The sequence below is a fragment of the Cynocephalus volans genome, chromosome 2 (genome assembly GCF_027409185.1).
Source record: "Cynocephalus volans isolate mCynVol1 chromosome 2, mCynVol1.pri, whole genome shotgun sequence".
Classification (NCBI taxonomy): domain Eukaryota; kingdom Metazoa; phylum Chordata; class Mammalia; order Dermoptera; family Cynocephalidae; genus Cynocephalus; species Cynocephalus volans.
In genome coordinates this window covers 161135832-161153317 of record NC_084461.1, presented here as the reverse complement: position 1 = coordinate 161153317, position 17486 = coordinate 161135832, and the positions used below count along the sequence as shown (strand labels likewise).

General features: G+C 33.3%; 1 protein-coding gene across 2 annotated transcripts in view; it reads right to left on the bottom strand.

Annotated features, from left to right (window-relative positions):
• GCC2 (GRIP and coiled-coil domain containing 2) overlaps positions 1-17486 on the bottom strand; it is a 42688-nt gene that overhangs the window by 19014 nt on the left and 6188 nt on the right. For both annotated transcript variants that reach the window (XM_063086391.1, XM_063086392.1), the window contains exons 5-13: positions 16435-16539; positions 13383-15782; positions 12427-12499; positions 10028-10128; positions 9820-9918; positions 5599-5718; positions 4990-5154; positions 4431-4535; positions 3621-3783 (exon numbers count right to left, since the gene is read on the bottom strand). In XM_063086391.1, the coding sequence (XP_062942461.1) occupies positions 3621-3783; positions 4431-4535; positions 4990-5154; positions 5599-5718; positions 9820-9918; positions 10028-10128; positions 12427-12499; positions 13383-15782; positions 16435-16539 (3331 nt within the window). The remainder of the gene's footprint in view (positions 1-3620; positions 3784-4430; positions 4536-4989; positions 5155-5598; positions 5719-9819; positions 9919-10027; positions 10129-12426; positions 12500-13382; positions 15783-16434; positions 16540-17486) is intronic.

Genomic DNA, 17486 nt, shown 5'->3' with positions numbered 1-17486 from the left:
CCCACCAGCCAGAGTAAAGAGACTTTGTTGAGTACATAGGCACCTAAGACTCCCTCTGAAGATCCCCACCTTATTAGTGGGGCTGAACTAGACCTGTAAGAAAGGCTACTCTAGACTTGTCCTAAAAAATATAAAAAAACTTACAAAAGGGTAAAATTGATCGGCAAATTACTTGATTGTCAAAATTTAACTCTTTGAATACAAACATATCTACCATTCAACAATAAAAAATTCACATCTAATTAACAAATTATTTTCCATGCAAAGAAGCAGATGAGTATGACTTACAACGAGGAAAAAAAAACCTATCAACAGAAATAGACACATAAATTACAGAAATTGATCACCTTAGCAAACAAGGGCATTAAAACAGCTATTAAATATGCTCAAGGATTTAAAGGAAAATAGCATAATGAAGAGAGAAATGAAAAAACATGTAACAAAAAACCAGATGGAATACTGTGGATTGATTGTCCCCCCCAAAACTAATTGAAGCTTGTTAATCTCCATTGTAACAGTTTTAGGGAAATCAGACTATGGCAGTGTTGAAAGGTAGGGCCTTTAAGAGGTGATTGGATCATGACAACTATGCCCTTGTAAATGGATTAATCCATTCATGGAATAATGGGCTAATGGTTTAGTGGATTGTCATAGGAGTGGAACTTGTAGCTTTTTAAGGAGAGCAAGTGAGAATATTAAAGAACTTTTGCCATCCTCACCATGTGATAGCCTGCCTCACCACAGTACCCTATAAAGCATTCCCACCCAGAAAAAGGCCCTCACCAGATGCACCCCCTGGACCTGGGACTTTCTAGCCTCCAAAACTGTAGGAAATAAATTTCATTTCTTTATAAATTACCCAGTTTCAGGTATTCTGTTATCAGCAACAGAAAGTGAACTAATACATGAAACTTCTAGAAATGAAAAATGCAATATTTAAAGTAAAAATTTCATCGGATGGGATTAATAAATTACATACTGCACATCAGTGAACTTGAAGACGGTAATAAAAACTATCCAAAATAGAAGCTTGGAAAGTACAAAAACCCCTCAAAACCAAACAAACAAACTGAACAGAGCACTGTTAACTCATAGGACTATATCAACTGGTCTAACGTGTAATTACATGTCTCAAGGGAAAAGAGGGTAGAAGTTAGACAAAAAATATTTAAGGAAATAATGGCCAAAAATGTGCCAAATTTGAAAAAACTATTTAAAAAACCCTATACATTTAAGAAAAAACTATTAAAAAAACCTATACATTTAAGCTCAATAAAACACACTAAGATATAAATAAGTAAAAGCACATAATGGTATAACATACAATTCTATACCCAACAAAAGTATCTTTCAAAAATAAAGGCAGATTAAAGACTTTTTCAGACAAACAAAAGCTGAAAGAATTCACTACCAGTAGCCTACACTGTAAGATATGTTACAGGAAGCTGTTCAGGGAAAAGGAAAGTCATACCTGATGGAATTGCATTTGTGTGTGTGTATATATATATATATATATGTTTATGAAGGAATAAAGAGCACCAGAAATGGTAAATATGTGGGTAAGTACTTTAAAACAGTTCGCTAATTTTTCATTTCTTTAAAACAGGGGTTAATAAACTTCTCTTAAAAGATCAGAAAATAAATATTAAAGGCTTACAAACAACATAGTCTGTTACAACTACACATCTGTGCTGTTGTGGCATGAAAGTAGCCACAGATAATACAAACAAATGGACATGGCTGTGTGTGAATAAAACCTTTATTTACAAAAACAGGTAGCTGGCCTGTGGAATTTGCTCACCTCTGCAATAAAAGATAATGCATAGTGTCTACACTATGTGTAAAAGTAAAATTTATGACAAAAATAGCACAATGGGAAAAAAAGGGAGGAAAATAAAGTGTGCTACTGTAGGGTTCTTATAATATATATGAAGGGGTATAATTCAAATAAAGGTAATCTATCACAAGTTCAAGATGTATACAAAAACCCCTAAAGCAATCCATGGGTCAAAGAGATATAGCTAATAAGCTAATAAAGGAGACAAAATGTCAACATAAAAAATAATTCAAAAGAAGGTATAAAAAGAGGAAAAAGGAAACAAAGGACAAACAATTAGCAAAGTGGCAGATCTAAACCTAATCACATAAATAATTATATTAAAAATAAATGGCTTAAACACTTCAATTAAATAGCAGAGACTGTCAGCTGGGAGAGAAAGAAAGACTGCACTATATGCTATCAAAAAGAACACTTCACAGACTTAGCTTGGTTAAAAGCCAGAGGATGGAAAAAGATATACAGATATACCATGTAAAAATAAATACGTAAATAATACTTGAAAGATACAGTGGTTATATTAATATCAAAGAGGACTTTAGAAAAAGGTGTATTATCAGGGATAGAAAAAGACATTCCACAATAATAGAGGGATCATATCTTCAAGAACACATAATAACCCTAAATGTGTATGTAGTCAATACCAGAGTTTCTACATGCACAAAGCAAAAACTCACAGAACTGAAAAGAGAAAGATATCCACAATTATGGCTGGAGATTTTATTTTATTTTATTTTACTTTATTTTATTTTTTGTTTGTTTTTTTGTTGTGACCGGTAAGGGGACTGCAACCATTGGCTTGGTGTCATCCGCACCGCGCTCAGCCAGTGAGCGCACCGGCCCTCCCTATATAGGATCCGAACCCGCGGTGGGAGCGCCACTGCGCTCCCAAGTGCTGCACTCTCCCGAGTGCACCAAAGGGCCAGCCCTGGTTGGAGATTTTAACATACGTCTCTAGTACCTGGTAGAATGGGTTGACAGAATATCATTAAGGCTATAGAAAAACTTAAACATCACTATAACTGACTTGATCTAATTGACTTTAGATAGAATATTCAAAAAACTAATACATTCTTACACATTGTTTTTGAGGGCAAAAGAACATTCACCAAAAGAAATCATATGCAGGGACATAAAATAAAATTCAATAAATTTAAAAGGAATAAAATCATGCAGAGTGTGTTCTCTAACTGCAAAGGAATTAAATTAGAAATCATTAACAAAAATAACAAAAAAAAAATCCTTTAAATATTCAGAAATTAAACAACACACTTCTAAGCAACCTATGGGTCAAAGAAATCACAAAAGAAATTTTAAAATATTTTGAACTGAATTAAAATAGGAATAAAACACATCAATCTGTGAGATGCAGCTAATAGAGTGCCTAGAGGGAAATTTAAATCTAAAATGCTAAAATTGGAAAATATTTTATGGATAAAGTGGAATAGGATTACCTTAAAAAGAAATGTTTCACTGCTACTGAAATGTTCTCAACCTGCTGACAGTCAGCAAATTGTGGACGAAGACCATTTGCCTTTGCATTACTCATAAAACAGGTACTCAAGAAATGTGAGTGAATGAACGCATTGAGCAGCAACACGCACTATAAACTATAAACATCTTAACAACAAATAGTTTTATCTTTCTGGTCCTTAATAATGTTTAGCACCGTGCTAAACACCTGGCTGACAGTAAAAGATGTGAAATGAACTACTGCCTGCCCTTGCCCCCACTTCTGTTATGATGAATAATTATAAGGTGAAGGGAATTTTGTTTTACTCACTTATTTCTTCTTGTAGGGTTTCTTGTTTCTGTTTTTGAATTTTTATTTCTTGCTCCAAATCTTCCACCTTGCAGTTTTGATTAGTTAACTTTTGATTTAGTTCTTTCATTAAACGTTCATAATCAGCTATTTCCATATTCATCAATTTGGTTTGCTGGGCATCCTGCACATTTTATAAATAAAAGATTCACATAATACTAGATCAGTTAATTTCATTTGTAAAATTGCTGAAATGACGTCATAGGAATAAACAGGTTCTATTACGCCTTTCTGTAATACAGAAATAGTTTAAGAGTAATGAAGAAATGAGAAGTTGAATACTTCCTAGATTTTAATTTCATAAAATATTTTCTAATAGTTTAACTCAACTTTCTTAGTTTCACTGTATTTCATTACAAATAACTGGTAGTTCTACTCTTGTGGGGCTCTTATTTATAAAATATTAATATTTTAAGCAGCTCTTATAATATTTTTAGCCTAATCTTTGAAAAAGTGGAGAAAAATTAGCCAAAGTTCTAAGTAAAATACAAATTTCAAGCTCTGATATTAATTAAATCTTCATGTGTCATGTAATAATCACGTACAGAAAATGAAACATCAACCCCAAATCTAATAATTTGTGAGCTTAGATTCTTCTGAAAAGACAGGTACTTAGTGAAATAAGTTAAATTTTTCAATTTTTTGAGGCTAACAATTTATAAAGGATTATTTTAGTACCACAAATAACATTTTGAAATATTCCTTTTCAATGTGTATAGAATAAACAATGTGAATAAAGACATCAGTTTTGACTCTGGTGTTTTATTTTACCTTTTTAACCAGCTCTAATTCTTGCATGGTTTTCTGAAGCTGTTTGTTATCCTTTTGAAATTGTAGCTGAAGTTCTTCAAGTTGCTTAACAGTACTGGCATGTTCCTGAAATTAAAAACAAAAACAATCCCCAAAACCCAACTAATATTAAAAAAGCTCTTTGTAAGTGTCTATGAAAGAATCTGACGTACTAAAATATAAGTTTAGTAATCTTTCTTTTTCTTTTTTTTTTTGTCTTTTTCGTGACCGGCACTCAGCCAGTGAGTGCACCGGCCATTCCTATATAGGATCCGAACCCGCGGCGGGAGCGTCGCCGCGCTCCCAGCGCTGCACTCTCCCGAGTGCGCCACGGGCTCGGCCCTAGTAATCTTTCAATATGTAAAAAATACACATCCCGAAATCATAGCTTTAAATCTCAAATACATAGTCGGCATACATGAAAGAATTAATGAACACTGTTGTATTCACAAATGCTCTTAGTAAGTCTTTCCTTCATTTAAATAATATTTTAATAACATCACTATACATATGTGAATTGATCTCACAGGACTGTTTTTACCTTTATCTTCTGCTCTTTCTGAAGTTTTTCAGCTTCCAATTCTTTGTCTACCATTGCTTTGGCTCTCTGGACTTCTAAAATCTGTACTTCCAATAACTTGGCATTAGACTGTAGTGTCTCAATACGAGCCAGGAGATCTTCATTATCAGAATTTAATTTTTCACACTGGAATAGACAAATGATTCATTACTGTATATATACAGAAAATACACAGAAGAGAAAGGATAAAAAAATGCATTAATGACAATACTGGCAAAATGTAAAAAAAAAAAAAAAAGATCTCATAATCAATTCCACAGAATGACAATGCTACATAGAGAATGAGTTAAAAAACTATCATTGTCGATATTAGCATGGCAAACCCTCCAAGAGACCAGGTACACTGGCAGAGAAAAGGGCAGGAAAAAAACCCCGAAAAAACAAAAAAATCCAGGGAAACTGTGATTGGAGTAATAAGCAAGACAGGATGGTTGCTGTTTTGCCATAGTCTTCTCTCAATAGTGGGGGAAAAAAAGAAATTCTATTTCTATTTATTTTTTATGCAAAAAAAGTATTGAGGTTAAAATATACTTAAAATTCTCATTCTGAATTTACTTAACTTAAAATTACCTGAAAAGCTGAATTTCTTAGTTGTTTTGTAAGGTCTTCTACTTGATGTTCAAAATTATTAGCACGTTCTTTTTCCACATCCAACTGCTCTGACTGCTTATCATATTCTAATAAAAGATTCTTCAATAAAGAAAGAATTTAACTTTAGAATATTATGCATTCAACAGGTAAGACTGTATCATCAAACCTTCTTGATATAAAATTTATAAGTCCCTTCCAGATGCTTAAAATATTTACCCAAGTTCAACATTTGGCGTAATACTTAATTGGCATTAGATAATAAAATAAGCACAATTTAGATGACTTTTAGTATGGAGGGGCAACTATATTAAAGGGGAAGAAAATTTTAAATGTTTACAATATAATAGCTCCAAGGTTAAATATTCTATTCATCAACAAAAACAAACTTCTGAAATGTAAACAAAATTTTAAAAGGGAGGATAAAAAGTCTAACCTGGATACCTATTAACTCCACCTAAATTGTTCTGATGAAGTAAAGATTCCAGGCCTGGTCTAATATAAGGTGGAGGTGCTAAAGGAAGAACACTGGGAGACATTGCATAAATAAAGTCTCTCACACTGTGCAGCAAAAATTTCAGTATTTTCTGAAGAATCCAAAACCAATTTAATTTTTTTTCTTTGATATTTCTACTTGGCCTACTAAAGGACAGAATGCCCAGAGTGACTTTTTTGCTGCATACCAGCTAATTAGGTTATTACTCCAAATATGTAAATGAGATGCACTATTTCCAGACTGCCTGTAGTTTTTTCCCTCTCCCTTCTAAACACTCGTTTTGCCTTTGTTCCTAGACAACTTCTGACTGTTGTCCTTTCCATAGATGAATTTGTGTGCAAAATAACCAGCAAAATGTTTCTGAGTTTTCATTGAAAGTTTACTTTTGGAAGTCCCACTGAAATACTGCTCACCTGGTTCCTACCATCAGAAACAAGAGGACTGTGAAGCCTGGAAGTGGCTTTTGTCCAGACTTGGATCGTTAGCATCCTTTGCTCACCTTCCCATGCTCCTCTGGTGGTCTCATGTGTGGCACTTATGCTCTTTCTGGCTCTTGTTTGCCAAATCTGATTCTTGGCCAATCTAATTTTGTTTCTAATTCTGGTTTACACATGATCAATTATTTGTCCATGCTGGTAGCTGAGTGTCAGATCTGAGTTTTGATTTCATGGTCTGCCCATTTAGTGATTTGAGTGGCAGAGACAGGAAATAGGAATTGGGAATCTGGCTTATATATTTTTTTGTCCATATTTATTTGTCTGAGGATTGTTACTTCCTCGCACACATAAATACAGGGTTGAGAAATCATTAGTGTCTTTTCATTTCCCAGAGAGAAAATTATGTGCTTGTTTTGTATTTGTGTGGACTCCTCTAAGGATCTTTACCTTCTTACGGTCTATCTAGCCTTTTTCATTTTTACTCATTATGGTTCTAATAGTTGCCCATAGCTGTAAAAAGTGAATTGCTATGCCAAGCCTCCATACAGAAAATTCTTACAGGAAATTCTGACTTTAGTCAAGCATTATTCCCAAGGGGAACGTTAGAACAAAACTGCATGTCACACACAGAGTGCTCTACTTTCCTTTATAGGTATGCAGATGCTTGTAAGCGTATGAACAATTACAAATTATCATCCCTTTAAGACTCCTGTGTGTTCAGATATTTTAATAAACCTATAAAAAGTATTATAAGTGATAAGAACATCGAAAAAATAAACTGTCTAGCAAAATTCAGAACTACAAAATTACTCAGCATCTTTATAATGATGCTCCCTGAGGAACCTAATGGAGCTTAGTTATATAACTATGTCTACTTTTTAAAAAATGATCAACATTCTTAAACATATCAGCACCTCTGATTCTATCTTAAATCCTGTTTTTTTTATCGCAAGTGGAATTTCTAGCTTGCAGAAAGGTTGAGAAAATTTTATAACTATGAAATCTACTTTTTAAACAAAAAAATTGGAATACCTGGTCTACCTATAGAGAATCTTAATATATTAAGTTACAGGGTCTCTTAAAACAAAGAAGCAAGCTCCTAATGTAACTGGTCCTAAAAAACAAATAAGCCTATAAATAAATTTTAAATAAGTGTTTTAAAAACATGAATTTATAAGGCCTGTTCATATATTAAGGACATTAATCCTTTGTCATATTTTCATTATGCAAATTTACATACAGAAACATGGCAATGAAAATATGAAAAAGTAAATTTACATATGAAAATGACACAAACCCACAAAAATGTAAATTTACATTTATAAAAATATGAAAATGTAAATTTAAAGTTACATAAAAAATTTACTTACTTGAAATTTACATATGAGCTTATTTACCTTTTATAAGCCAGTGAGTTACATTAGGAGTTTGATTTTAAGAAAATCTATAACTTATTAATTTCCTCCAGAGGTAGACCAGATACATCAATTTTATATAGTTCAATCTATCAATGTTTTCCTTTGTAATTTCTTAAATTGCTCTTAAGTTTGGAAAAGTCTTTTGTATTCAGATGTGAGTTATAGAATCAAGTATTTTATTCTAGGTTTTAGAAAACATTTTTCATAAAATATCTAATCCATCCAGAATTTATTTTGGTCTGTTGAGTGAAATAAAAACCTGACTAGATTTTTCCCAGATAGTTTTCTAATTCCTTCTTCATTGTTTTCTGTCTTGGGATACTACAGCTTAGTTGGTGAAAGAATAGACCTGGAACCAGAAAGCCTGAATTCAAATCCAACTCTATATTACTTGTTCTGTAACCCTAAAGTCTCTAAAGAACTTCAAGTCTGTGACTTTGAGTCCCTTAACCTCTTTATGCCTCAGCTTCCTCACCTGTAAATAGGAAATGCTGATTACTTCTTGGGGTTGTTTTCAGAATTAAGCGTATTAAGACATGTAAAGTGTTAAGAAAAGAGCCTGGCATGTGTATATTGTTGTTATGCATAAGTCTTTATCTCTTCTGTTACATTAATCTGTCTGATTCTTGCATCAAAATTATACCACGTTAGTGTAGCTCTATAATAAATTTTAGTGTCTGGCAGAGCAAGAGGTCACTTTTTTCTTTTCATTTTCAAAAAACTTAGTTGTTCTCGCTAGTTTATTTTACATTTAAAACTTTAGAGTAATTGTCAAGATACTACCCCCCAAAATGTAGAATTTTTAATGAAATTGTTTTAGAATTTACAAACCAATTTGAGAACTAATATTTCAAATAATTTTCAGTCATACTATATAAGTCTTACAGTTTTCTTCACTAAGTACAAATACTTATTAAAGTTCTTTCTAAAATTTTACTTTTTGGATACTATAGGATTTTTTTCTTTCACTCGATTACTGCTCACTCTCTTATCTCTACTACCTGTTACTTTTCTACACAGTTGAGTGTCTTGTATTTTTGTCGGTTTGCCTGTTATTGCCACTGGAATTTAAGTCCTAAGAGGCCAGGAACTTAGTATATTTGATTGACCCCCATCTGCCCCAGTGCTCAAAACTTGGTTTGGCTGTATAAATAAATGAATATATGAAGAAATGTAATGTTATTTATTTTTTATTTAGTGAATTTTTTTTTTTTTTTTTGGTGGTGGCCAGTACAGGAATCAAACCCTGGACCTTGGTGACTTTACTTTTTAATTCCTATATTTTTTATAATAGAGTCTCATGTTATCAAGGTAGACAGGCATGTTACCTCCAGATAACAATGCTTTCATTTTTTCGTCATACCTCTCGTCATACCTCTTCTCTCGTCATACTTCAAGCTTACGTACTTGGCCAGAACAACAGTAAATAATAACAGTAATAATAGCCATCTTTTTGTTACTCTTTTATTAGGAATTCCCAAAATAGAATTTTACTTTTAAAAAACAGTAGTTTAAAGACATTATTTAAAGATTAACCACTTTAAAATCTTGATATTAGAATTATACTACATTGCACAAAAAAATTGAAAAGATTTACTAAAAAATACAAGATGATTATTTTATAGACAAGATTTACATTTCCAGTACATTTCTTAACTTAGAAGTTACAAATATAACTTGTACTTTTTAAAATTTTAATTTACCAATATACAGTGTAGTTGATTTTCATGTCCCTTTAACCAATTCCTCTTTCCTCACTCCCCCCCATCAACATCATATCTGTTCACTTGTCTTAACAAGTTCAAGTAATTGTTGTGATTGTATAACTTGTTTTTAAAATAACTATTTTTACCTTATAGCTTTCTGCTCCTTGAATGAGATCCCTCATGGACGTAGACAACTGATCCTTTTCTGACTGAACAGACTCAAGTTCTTCCCTTAGAGTCTGGGCCTATTTTTAATATAAAGTAAAGTTACGAGATTTTGCAAACAGCAAAACTCAAAACTCTTGATTTTCTAAAATGTAAGATTCCTGAGTCTTGCATTTTAAGTTGGCTTACCTCTTTTCTGCTAGAATCTAGTTCTTTCTTTGCCTTCACAGCAACTAGTTTAATCTTATTTATTTTTTCCTCCTTCTCTTTGGATTCTTTCTCCAGATTTGCTAAAAATAGAAAATAAAATAATTATATATGAACTCAAAAGGAAAAAAAGGGAAAATATTCAAATTTCTTATTTTAACCCTAGAAAGTGATTTTTATTCTGGAACACAAAATATGCAATTAGAAATTGAAATAAGTAGCAAAGCCATTAATACTTTTTTTTTAAGTGGAAGCTTATTTATTATGTGAGGCAAACAATGTAAAAATTTTCCATTTTCTTCAATCCTCTAAAATATTCTACATTTCAGCCATTTCATAAGTGTCTAGGAATTGGAGAGGCTGTTAGGACTCCTTTAAATGTTAGATTTCGTGGAAACACAAGTATGCTAGGATTTTAGGTAGCAGTTTGTAAATCAGGATCAAGTAGATGAGATATCAAATAGAGACAAACATTGAGGTTCTGGAGGCACACTCCTCCTCTTGGTTGTTGGGTCTGATTTTTACAACTAAACTTGTCATGTTTTAACTTTGCAATCTTGACCTCTCTCTCAATCTCTTTAGCTACCTCCCCATCTGAACTCCAGTGTTCAGGATTTTACTTCTTTATACCTCTGCTCAACTTCAGTTGTGATCTGAAGTTCCGCCCCTGCCTATTAATCTTCATGCACTTGCACCTCCCTCTGGCTGCCATGGTGAACTGTGTGTGTAGCAAAGGTCAACTGCTTCAGTTCCGTATTTCATGCCACGACTCCTCACCTACTCAGGCATCTGAGCAGAAACCACTCCCCTTCTTCTGCGGCAATTTCCCCCTCTTTAGAGGATTTTTTCTAACAGTTTATAAACATGCAACAAGAAAAATATCAAGAAATTAAGGTCAGGGACAAATAGTGGAAGCAGCTAAAGAGGGTAAGGGAAAGATCATGATAAACCAGATCAAACATCTCAAACACGGTGTTATTTTTTCCCATTAAAAAAGCCAACATGCTGCCCTTTTAGATATTGTCCCATCTCTTCCTTTTATAGAAAAATCCTTTAAAAGAGCTGCTTATACATGCTCTTCCCATTTTTTCCCCTAGAACTCACTGCAATCAAGCTCTAGCTCTAGCTACAGCACATCGTGGATACTGATTTCTATGTTGCTTAATCCAATGGTTAGTTCTCATTACTCCTTTTACGTGACCACTCAGCAGCACCTGCCACAGGTAAACATGTCTTCCCTTGTAAAGCACTTTTGACTTGCATTTCATTTGTCTCAGCTTTCAAGACATTTTATGCTCCAGGTTTTCCTGCCTCACTGGCTGCTCCTTCTCAATCTCCTTTGCCATTTCTATCTCCTCGATCTTTAAATGATGAACTGTTTCTGATTCTCATCTTTTTTCTATACTCCCTTGGTGATGTCAGTGATTTTAATCTCACAGTTTTTGAAGCCCAATATTTAACTACAAATTTTTATCTCTAGCCTAGCTTTCTCCGTAATTCCAGACCTCATAGCATTCTACTTCACATGTCCACTTGGATTGGTAATTAAACTTCATTTGTCTAAAACTAAGCATCCTAAGCCAAAAACTGGGAAAAACTCTTTCTGCTCACCCTACCCCAATCTAATTGGGCATGAAACTGAGGAACCACAGGTATTTTATGCAACATGTCTAAGTCTTCGTTTCCTCATATTTAAATGGGAATAAAAGAGCTACCTCATAATATTACATGAGAAATAAACCGATAAGATGAAGTCCCAGCTCCTCTGCATATCACTACCATTTATGAAGCCTTCCTCCTCTCTGGGAACTTCATAGTATGCTCCCTGATGTTATGTGTTAACATACAAGCACCTGTTATTCCTTCTTGCTCCAATACCTTTCTTCTTGTGTCAAACTTCTCATTCTTCAAAAGCCAACTGAAGAACCTATTCTGTGATGTGTTTTCTAACTCAGAACAGGAACTTCCTGTGCTGTTAGCACTGTATCTTGTCCACATCTCAAACAACTACAATTTACAGCCCCTCCTGGCAGTGAGCTTTTTGAGCACATGGTGTATACCTTAATCATCTTCCCATTATCAGTGTCTAGAATAGTTGGGCATTCAAATAAAGTTTGCTAAATGAATGAAAAATTCAAAACAATCATGGAACCATTCATAAACAGAATCACATCAGTATTCTGTTTGGATTAAATAGACAAGTCACACTTTTGAAAGGGAAGGCAAACAGATGGCAGAGAAGCAAGAATGGGGGCATGAGAAAAAGACAACTTCTTACTGTGTTTTTAACAACTCATTAATTGGCTACTGTATTTCCCAACTCTAACACTAACAAGCACCTGTCTAATTAATTGTGACAACATATGTAAAACCACAGTTACCTATTTTTTCTTCCAGATCTTTTACCGAAGAGAGTTGATCATTTTTTACAGAAGGTAATTTCTCTAAGGAATCCTAGATTTTATAAGGAAAACAAAACAAAAACAGAATTCATTTCATTCCTCATGATAAGATGGCCATCACATAAAGCATGAGAAAATAACTATCAAAGAGAATTCATACAAAAAGCAATTTGATCAAGTGTTTCCCTTGATAGACTAGGTAATACTGACCTTATCATGCATATGGCACTTACTATAAAAAACAGAATTACCCAAGGCCAAGATGAATAACCTGACAAACAGCAAATACATATGTGATAAGGAAAAGATTAAATGATAATTAGTTTATCATACTTTCACAAGTTTTTGAGAAAACCCTCAAATATAAGCCAAAGTGAAATACCACTACAGCCCACTTTTTTTTTTACTCTTTAAGAATGATACTATGTATACAAGAATGAAACTCAAGGTTTTTCACGTTTAGTTTGGCTAGTGACTTAGTTATACTTTTTTTTTTTTTTTTGTCTTTTTTCGTGACCGGTAAGGGGATCGCAACCCTTGGCTTGGTGTCATCCGCACCGCACTCAGCCAGTGAGCACACCGGCCATTCCTATATAGGATCTGAACCCGTGGCGGGAGCCTCGTTGCGCTCCTAGCACCGCACTCTCCCGAGTGCGCCACGGGGTCGGCCCTAGTTATACACTTTTGACCAAAACATTTAAACCCCTAATCATCTAATCTTACGTAAGTTCAAGATTTTAAAATGACCTAAAACCCAACAAAATGATCAATGTAATAAACAAGATGCACAACATAAAAATGTTTAATGCACTTTTCAGAAATTTGCAATTTGAGCTTAAATGCTAAAAATTTACACCTGACATGTATATATTTTCTAGAATCTATGACAGGAACTAACAATTTATTTGAACCAATAAAATGCAACTTTATAGTACCTTTAATAACATCAACTCTGCTCTCACATCTTGCAGTTCAGATTCTTTTCGTTCTAGTAATGGCCTTAGGTTTTCATGTTCCTTTATAAGAGATTTTTCTTTCTCAGTATGGATTTCATTTATGCTGCATGTTTGAGATACTTCTTCAATCTGAACTAAAAGTTTCTGGTTTTCAAGCCTTGTTTTTTCATTAGCACTCTTCATTTCTAGAAGGTCAAGCTGTAAGGCCTCTCTTTCTAACAGGGTTTCTTCTAACTCTCTCCTTAAGAGAATTTTCTCTTTTTCTAATTGTAATACCCTTTCGTCATATTGAAAAACCAAATTGTGTTTCTCCTCGTTTATTTTTGCTAAGGATTCGCATACAGCTTGTAGGACATTTACAACATCTTGGTCTTCATTTTCTTCTGACACATTTGACTCCATCTGTTTAAGAAAATCATACAACTGAGTTTTGACAAATAACTTCTGAACTTGCTCATTTTCAAACAGTTTACTTAAATTATCTCGTTCTTTAACCATTAACTGAAGTTTCTCTTCTAATTCAGTAATATGTTCTTTAAGGACAAAATCTCCTTCTTTTTGAGACAGAAAAGCTTCCAAATCCTTACTCAACTGGTTCTTTTCTGAACTTAGTCTGTTATTTTCCTCATAAAGAGACTTCACTTCAGATGACAATGCCTCCTGATCTTCAGAGAGAGTTTTGATTTGAACCATAAGTTTTTCTCGTTTTTGGTCATTTTGATCTTTTTCTCTTAATGTCTCTTCTAGTCCTACTGTTAATTCATTTACCTTTTGTTCTAGTTCACTGTTGTACTGGGTAGTCTGCTCTACTTTCTTCCTAAGTTCAATAATCAATCTTTCTTCTGTTTCACATTTTTTATGGAGACTATCCATCTCCTCAGGAGAATTTGTTATTTTCCTTTTGAAATCATCTTTTTCCTTAGTAAGAGAATTTATCTTTGCTTCTAATTCTTGTAACATGGTCTCTCTCTCACTGAGTCTAAGTAAGTACCCTTCATTCTTTTCTTGAAGGTTCCTTACGGTATTTTCAAGTGTTGGTACTAATTCTTGTTGCGATAACAACTTTTCATTTTCTCCCTGAAGACGATTCACAGTTTCAAGAAGAGCATCTTTTTCATTAAAAGCAGTTCTGAGCTTCTGCTGAAGTTCATGAACATCAGAAGCCTGCTGTTGCTTCATTGATTCAAACTCTTGGCTTATTTTTCCAGCAGATTCTCCCAGTTCTGTTTGTAAAATTTCCATAATCTCTCGCAAACTCTCATAATTTAGGATAGCTTCCTGCTTTTCTTGGTGTAGGTTTTCACATTGTTCCTTAAGACCCTGTATTTCAAACATTAATGTTAATTTTTCCTTTTCTGAATTTGACAAAAATGTCTCATTTAGTTCTGTTATTTCTTTTTGATGTTGTTCCTTAAGACTCTGTACTTTTTTGTTATGTTGTTCTACAGTACAGCAAAACTGTTTATTTAAGTCTTCTAGTTCAGATTTTAATTTTTCAATTATACAACTTTGTTCTTCTTTAGCTAGTAATAGTTCATTAATTTTAAACTCTAAGTCTTCTCGTTCATGAAAAAAGTCATCCTTTATATGTTGAGCATCCATTTCAAGTTTTAATTTAAGATTATTCATGTAAGTTACCTCATCTTTTAAGATACTATGTTGAGATTCCAGTTCTTTTAAGGTATCTTCTAAGTGTTTGACTTTTTCATTTACTACTTGTTCTACAAAAGTATCTTCTTGCAAGAGCAAAGAACACATCTGCTTGTCTTGGCTTGCAGTTGAGGTGGCTTTCCTTAAATTTTCTAATTCACATTCATATTTTTCCTGAATGTTCTTCTCACTTGCCTCACATTGTTTTACTAAGTTCTCTTTTAGCTGGTTTAACTTACTTATTTCTGCTTCATGTTCTTTAGCTGATGCTTCAATCTGGCACACCAATTCTTTCACCTCTTTTTGGTGTGCAGCTTTCAACTGGAAAAGCTCTTCTTGCAAACTATTAATATCTTTTTGGTAATGCTGAGAATTAGCCTCAATGAGTTTTTGAAGATGAGTAATCTCTTGATTCTTTTCATCAATGGTAGCTTCTAACTGCTTTTGCAGATATAAAATTTGCTCCTCAAAGGCTGGCCTAATATTCTTAATCTCTTCTTGTAGTTTTCTAACATTATCTTCACAGCCACTCAGAAATTTCAGTTGTTCAGAAAGCTCTAATTGTTTATTCGTTGCTTCTTCCAGTTCTTTTAGTAGGACAGCTTTATCTTCACTGTGTCTGGAATGTACTGCCATCAGCTCGTTTTTCAGATTTTCAATTTCTTTCACATAGTTTTTATGTGATTGTTCAAACTCCTTGTGCACATCTTCCATCTTAGTTACAGAATCCTATTACAAAAACAAGCATGCATAAATTAAGACCAAAAAAACCCCTGCTGTCAGAAAAAAGTATTAGCCACAGACTAACTAAAGAAAAAACATAATGAGCAGAAATCTACCTAGAGAAATATATTGAAATTCTAAGAACTCTGCTTAGGCTCTCCCTTAAGTATGACAAGATATATCAGCAATAATCTATTACTCATAGTAATAACTAAAAACTAAGAAATCTTTAAATGTAATTTTCCTTTAAAAGGTGATAAATTATATAAATTGTATAAGTCACAAAATTTTAACTAGTAACCCCTGAATAGATTAGTAAGACACTTTTGGGAGAAAATTAGCCCAGACGTAACAGGCAAAAAAGTAGAAACGTGCCTCTGAATACCCTACAACTGAAGATAATAGTATTCAGAGTCATCAACCTACTTTTTTTCATTTTTCTTCACGAATGACATTACAATTATAAGTAAGACTAAACAACACAGAAGTAAATGTTAGTTCTATCTCTGTACAGTTGGGTGATTTCAGTTCTTTTTCTTTTTAAACGTTAATCTGTTTCTTTGTTCATAAAATGTTAAAATCGGATTAGATATCTTTAAAGGTCTTACGTAGCTCTAAAATTTATCACTACGCTATACAAGAAAAAAACTTGCCTTACCTCAACCTCTTGTTTCATTTTAATATTTTCCTTCTTCAGAGAAATACACTGTTGCTCAGTCTCTGCTTTTTCCAGAAGAATAGTATCCAAACGTTCAGTCAATGCCTGTTTTGAAACAGAATGACTTGTTTGTCTGAGGTTAAGAAAATGGTGGACTGAGCACATGCATAATTATCTCCTCCTCTTTTCCAAATCATGCTAAAGTGAGAATAAAAGACTTAAAAAGGTATAAACATAAGAACAAAGAGAAAAGAAAAGAAGACATAAAGATATAAGAAATCTCAACACGTTTGGAAAACTAAAAGCAGAGGAGGAACTCAATTAGAAATAGGAAGAAAGTTACAATCTAAGGGCTTGCACAGGGAACATGTATGAGGAGCTGGCAAATACTCTTCAGAAATGAAAATGTTCGGGAATTAGAGGCATCAGATATCGTCGAGGGAGGTGTAATGTGTGGGGCTGAAAAATTGGGGATCAGTTGGCAATCTGGATAGGGAGCAGTCAGAGAAGGTTATTCACTGAAAAAATTGAATGGAAGAGGAAGTTAATAAAACAGAAAACAAACAAACCAAAAATCAGTTCTTTGTAAAAAACTAACAAAACAGACATTCTGTAGCAAGACAAGACAGAAGTCACAAACAAAATTATAAATAAAAAGGGAACACATCTATATACATATAAGAGGCTAAAAAGTTAGAGAATATTATAAATAGTTATTTATATTCATCATATTGAAAACTGAAGTGAAATGCATAAAAATTCCTAGAAAAATATAGCTTTACTGAGTCAAGAAAAAAAACTGAAAAGCATAATAATATAGCTACTTAAAAATCAAATAGCAGTTAAAAATTGTCCACTAAAGAAAACAGGAAGAATAGATGGCTTTATAGGTGAGTTTTACCAAATCTTCAAAGAACAGATACATACAATTTCATATAACCGTATCCAGACAAAATGAAAAGCAAGAATAATTCCCAAGTTATTCTACAAAAGCAGCATAACTTGAAACCAATATGCAAGTACTACACACAAAGGAAAAATCATTTTACCAC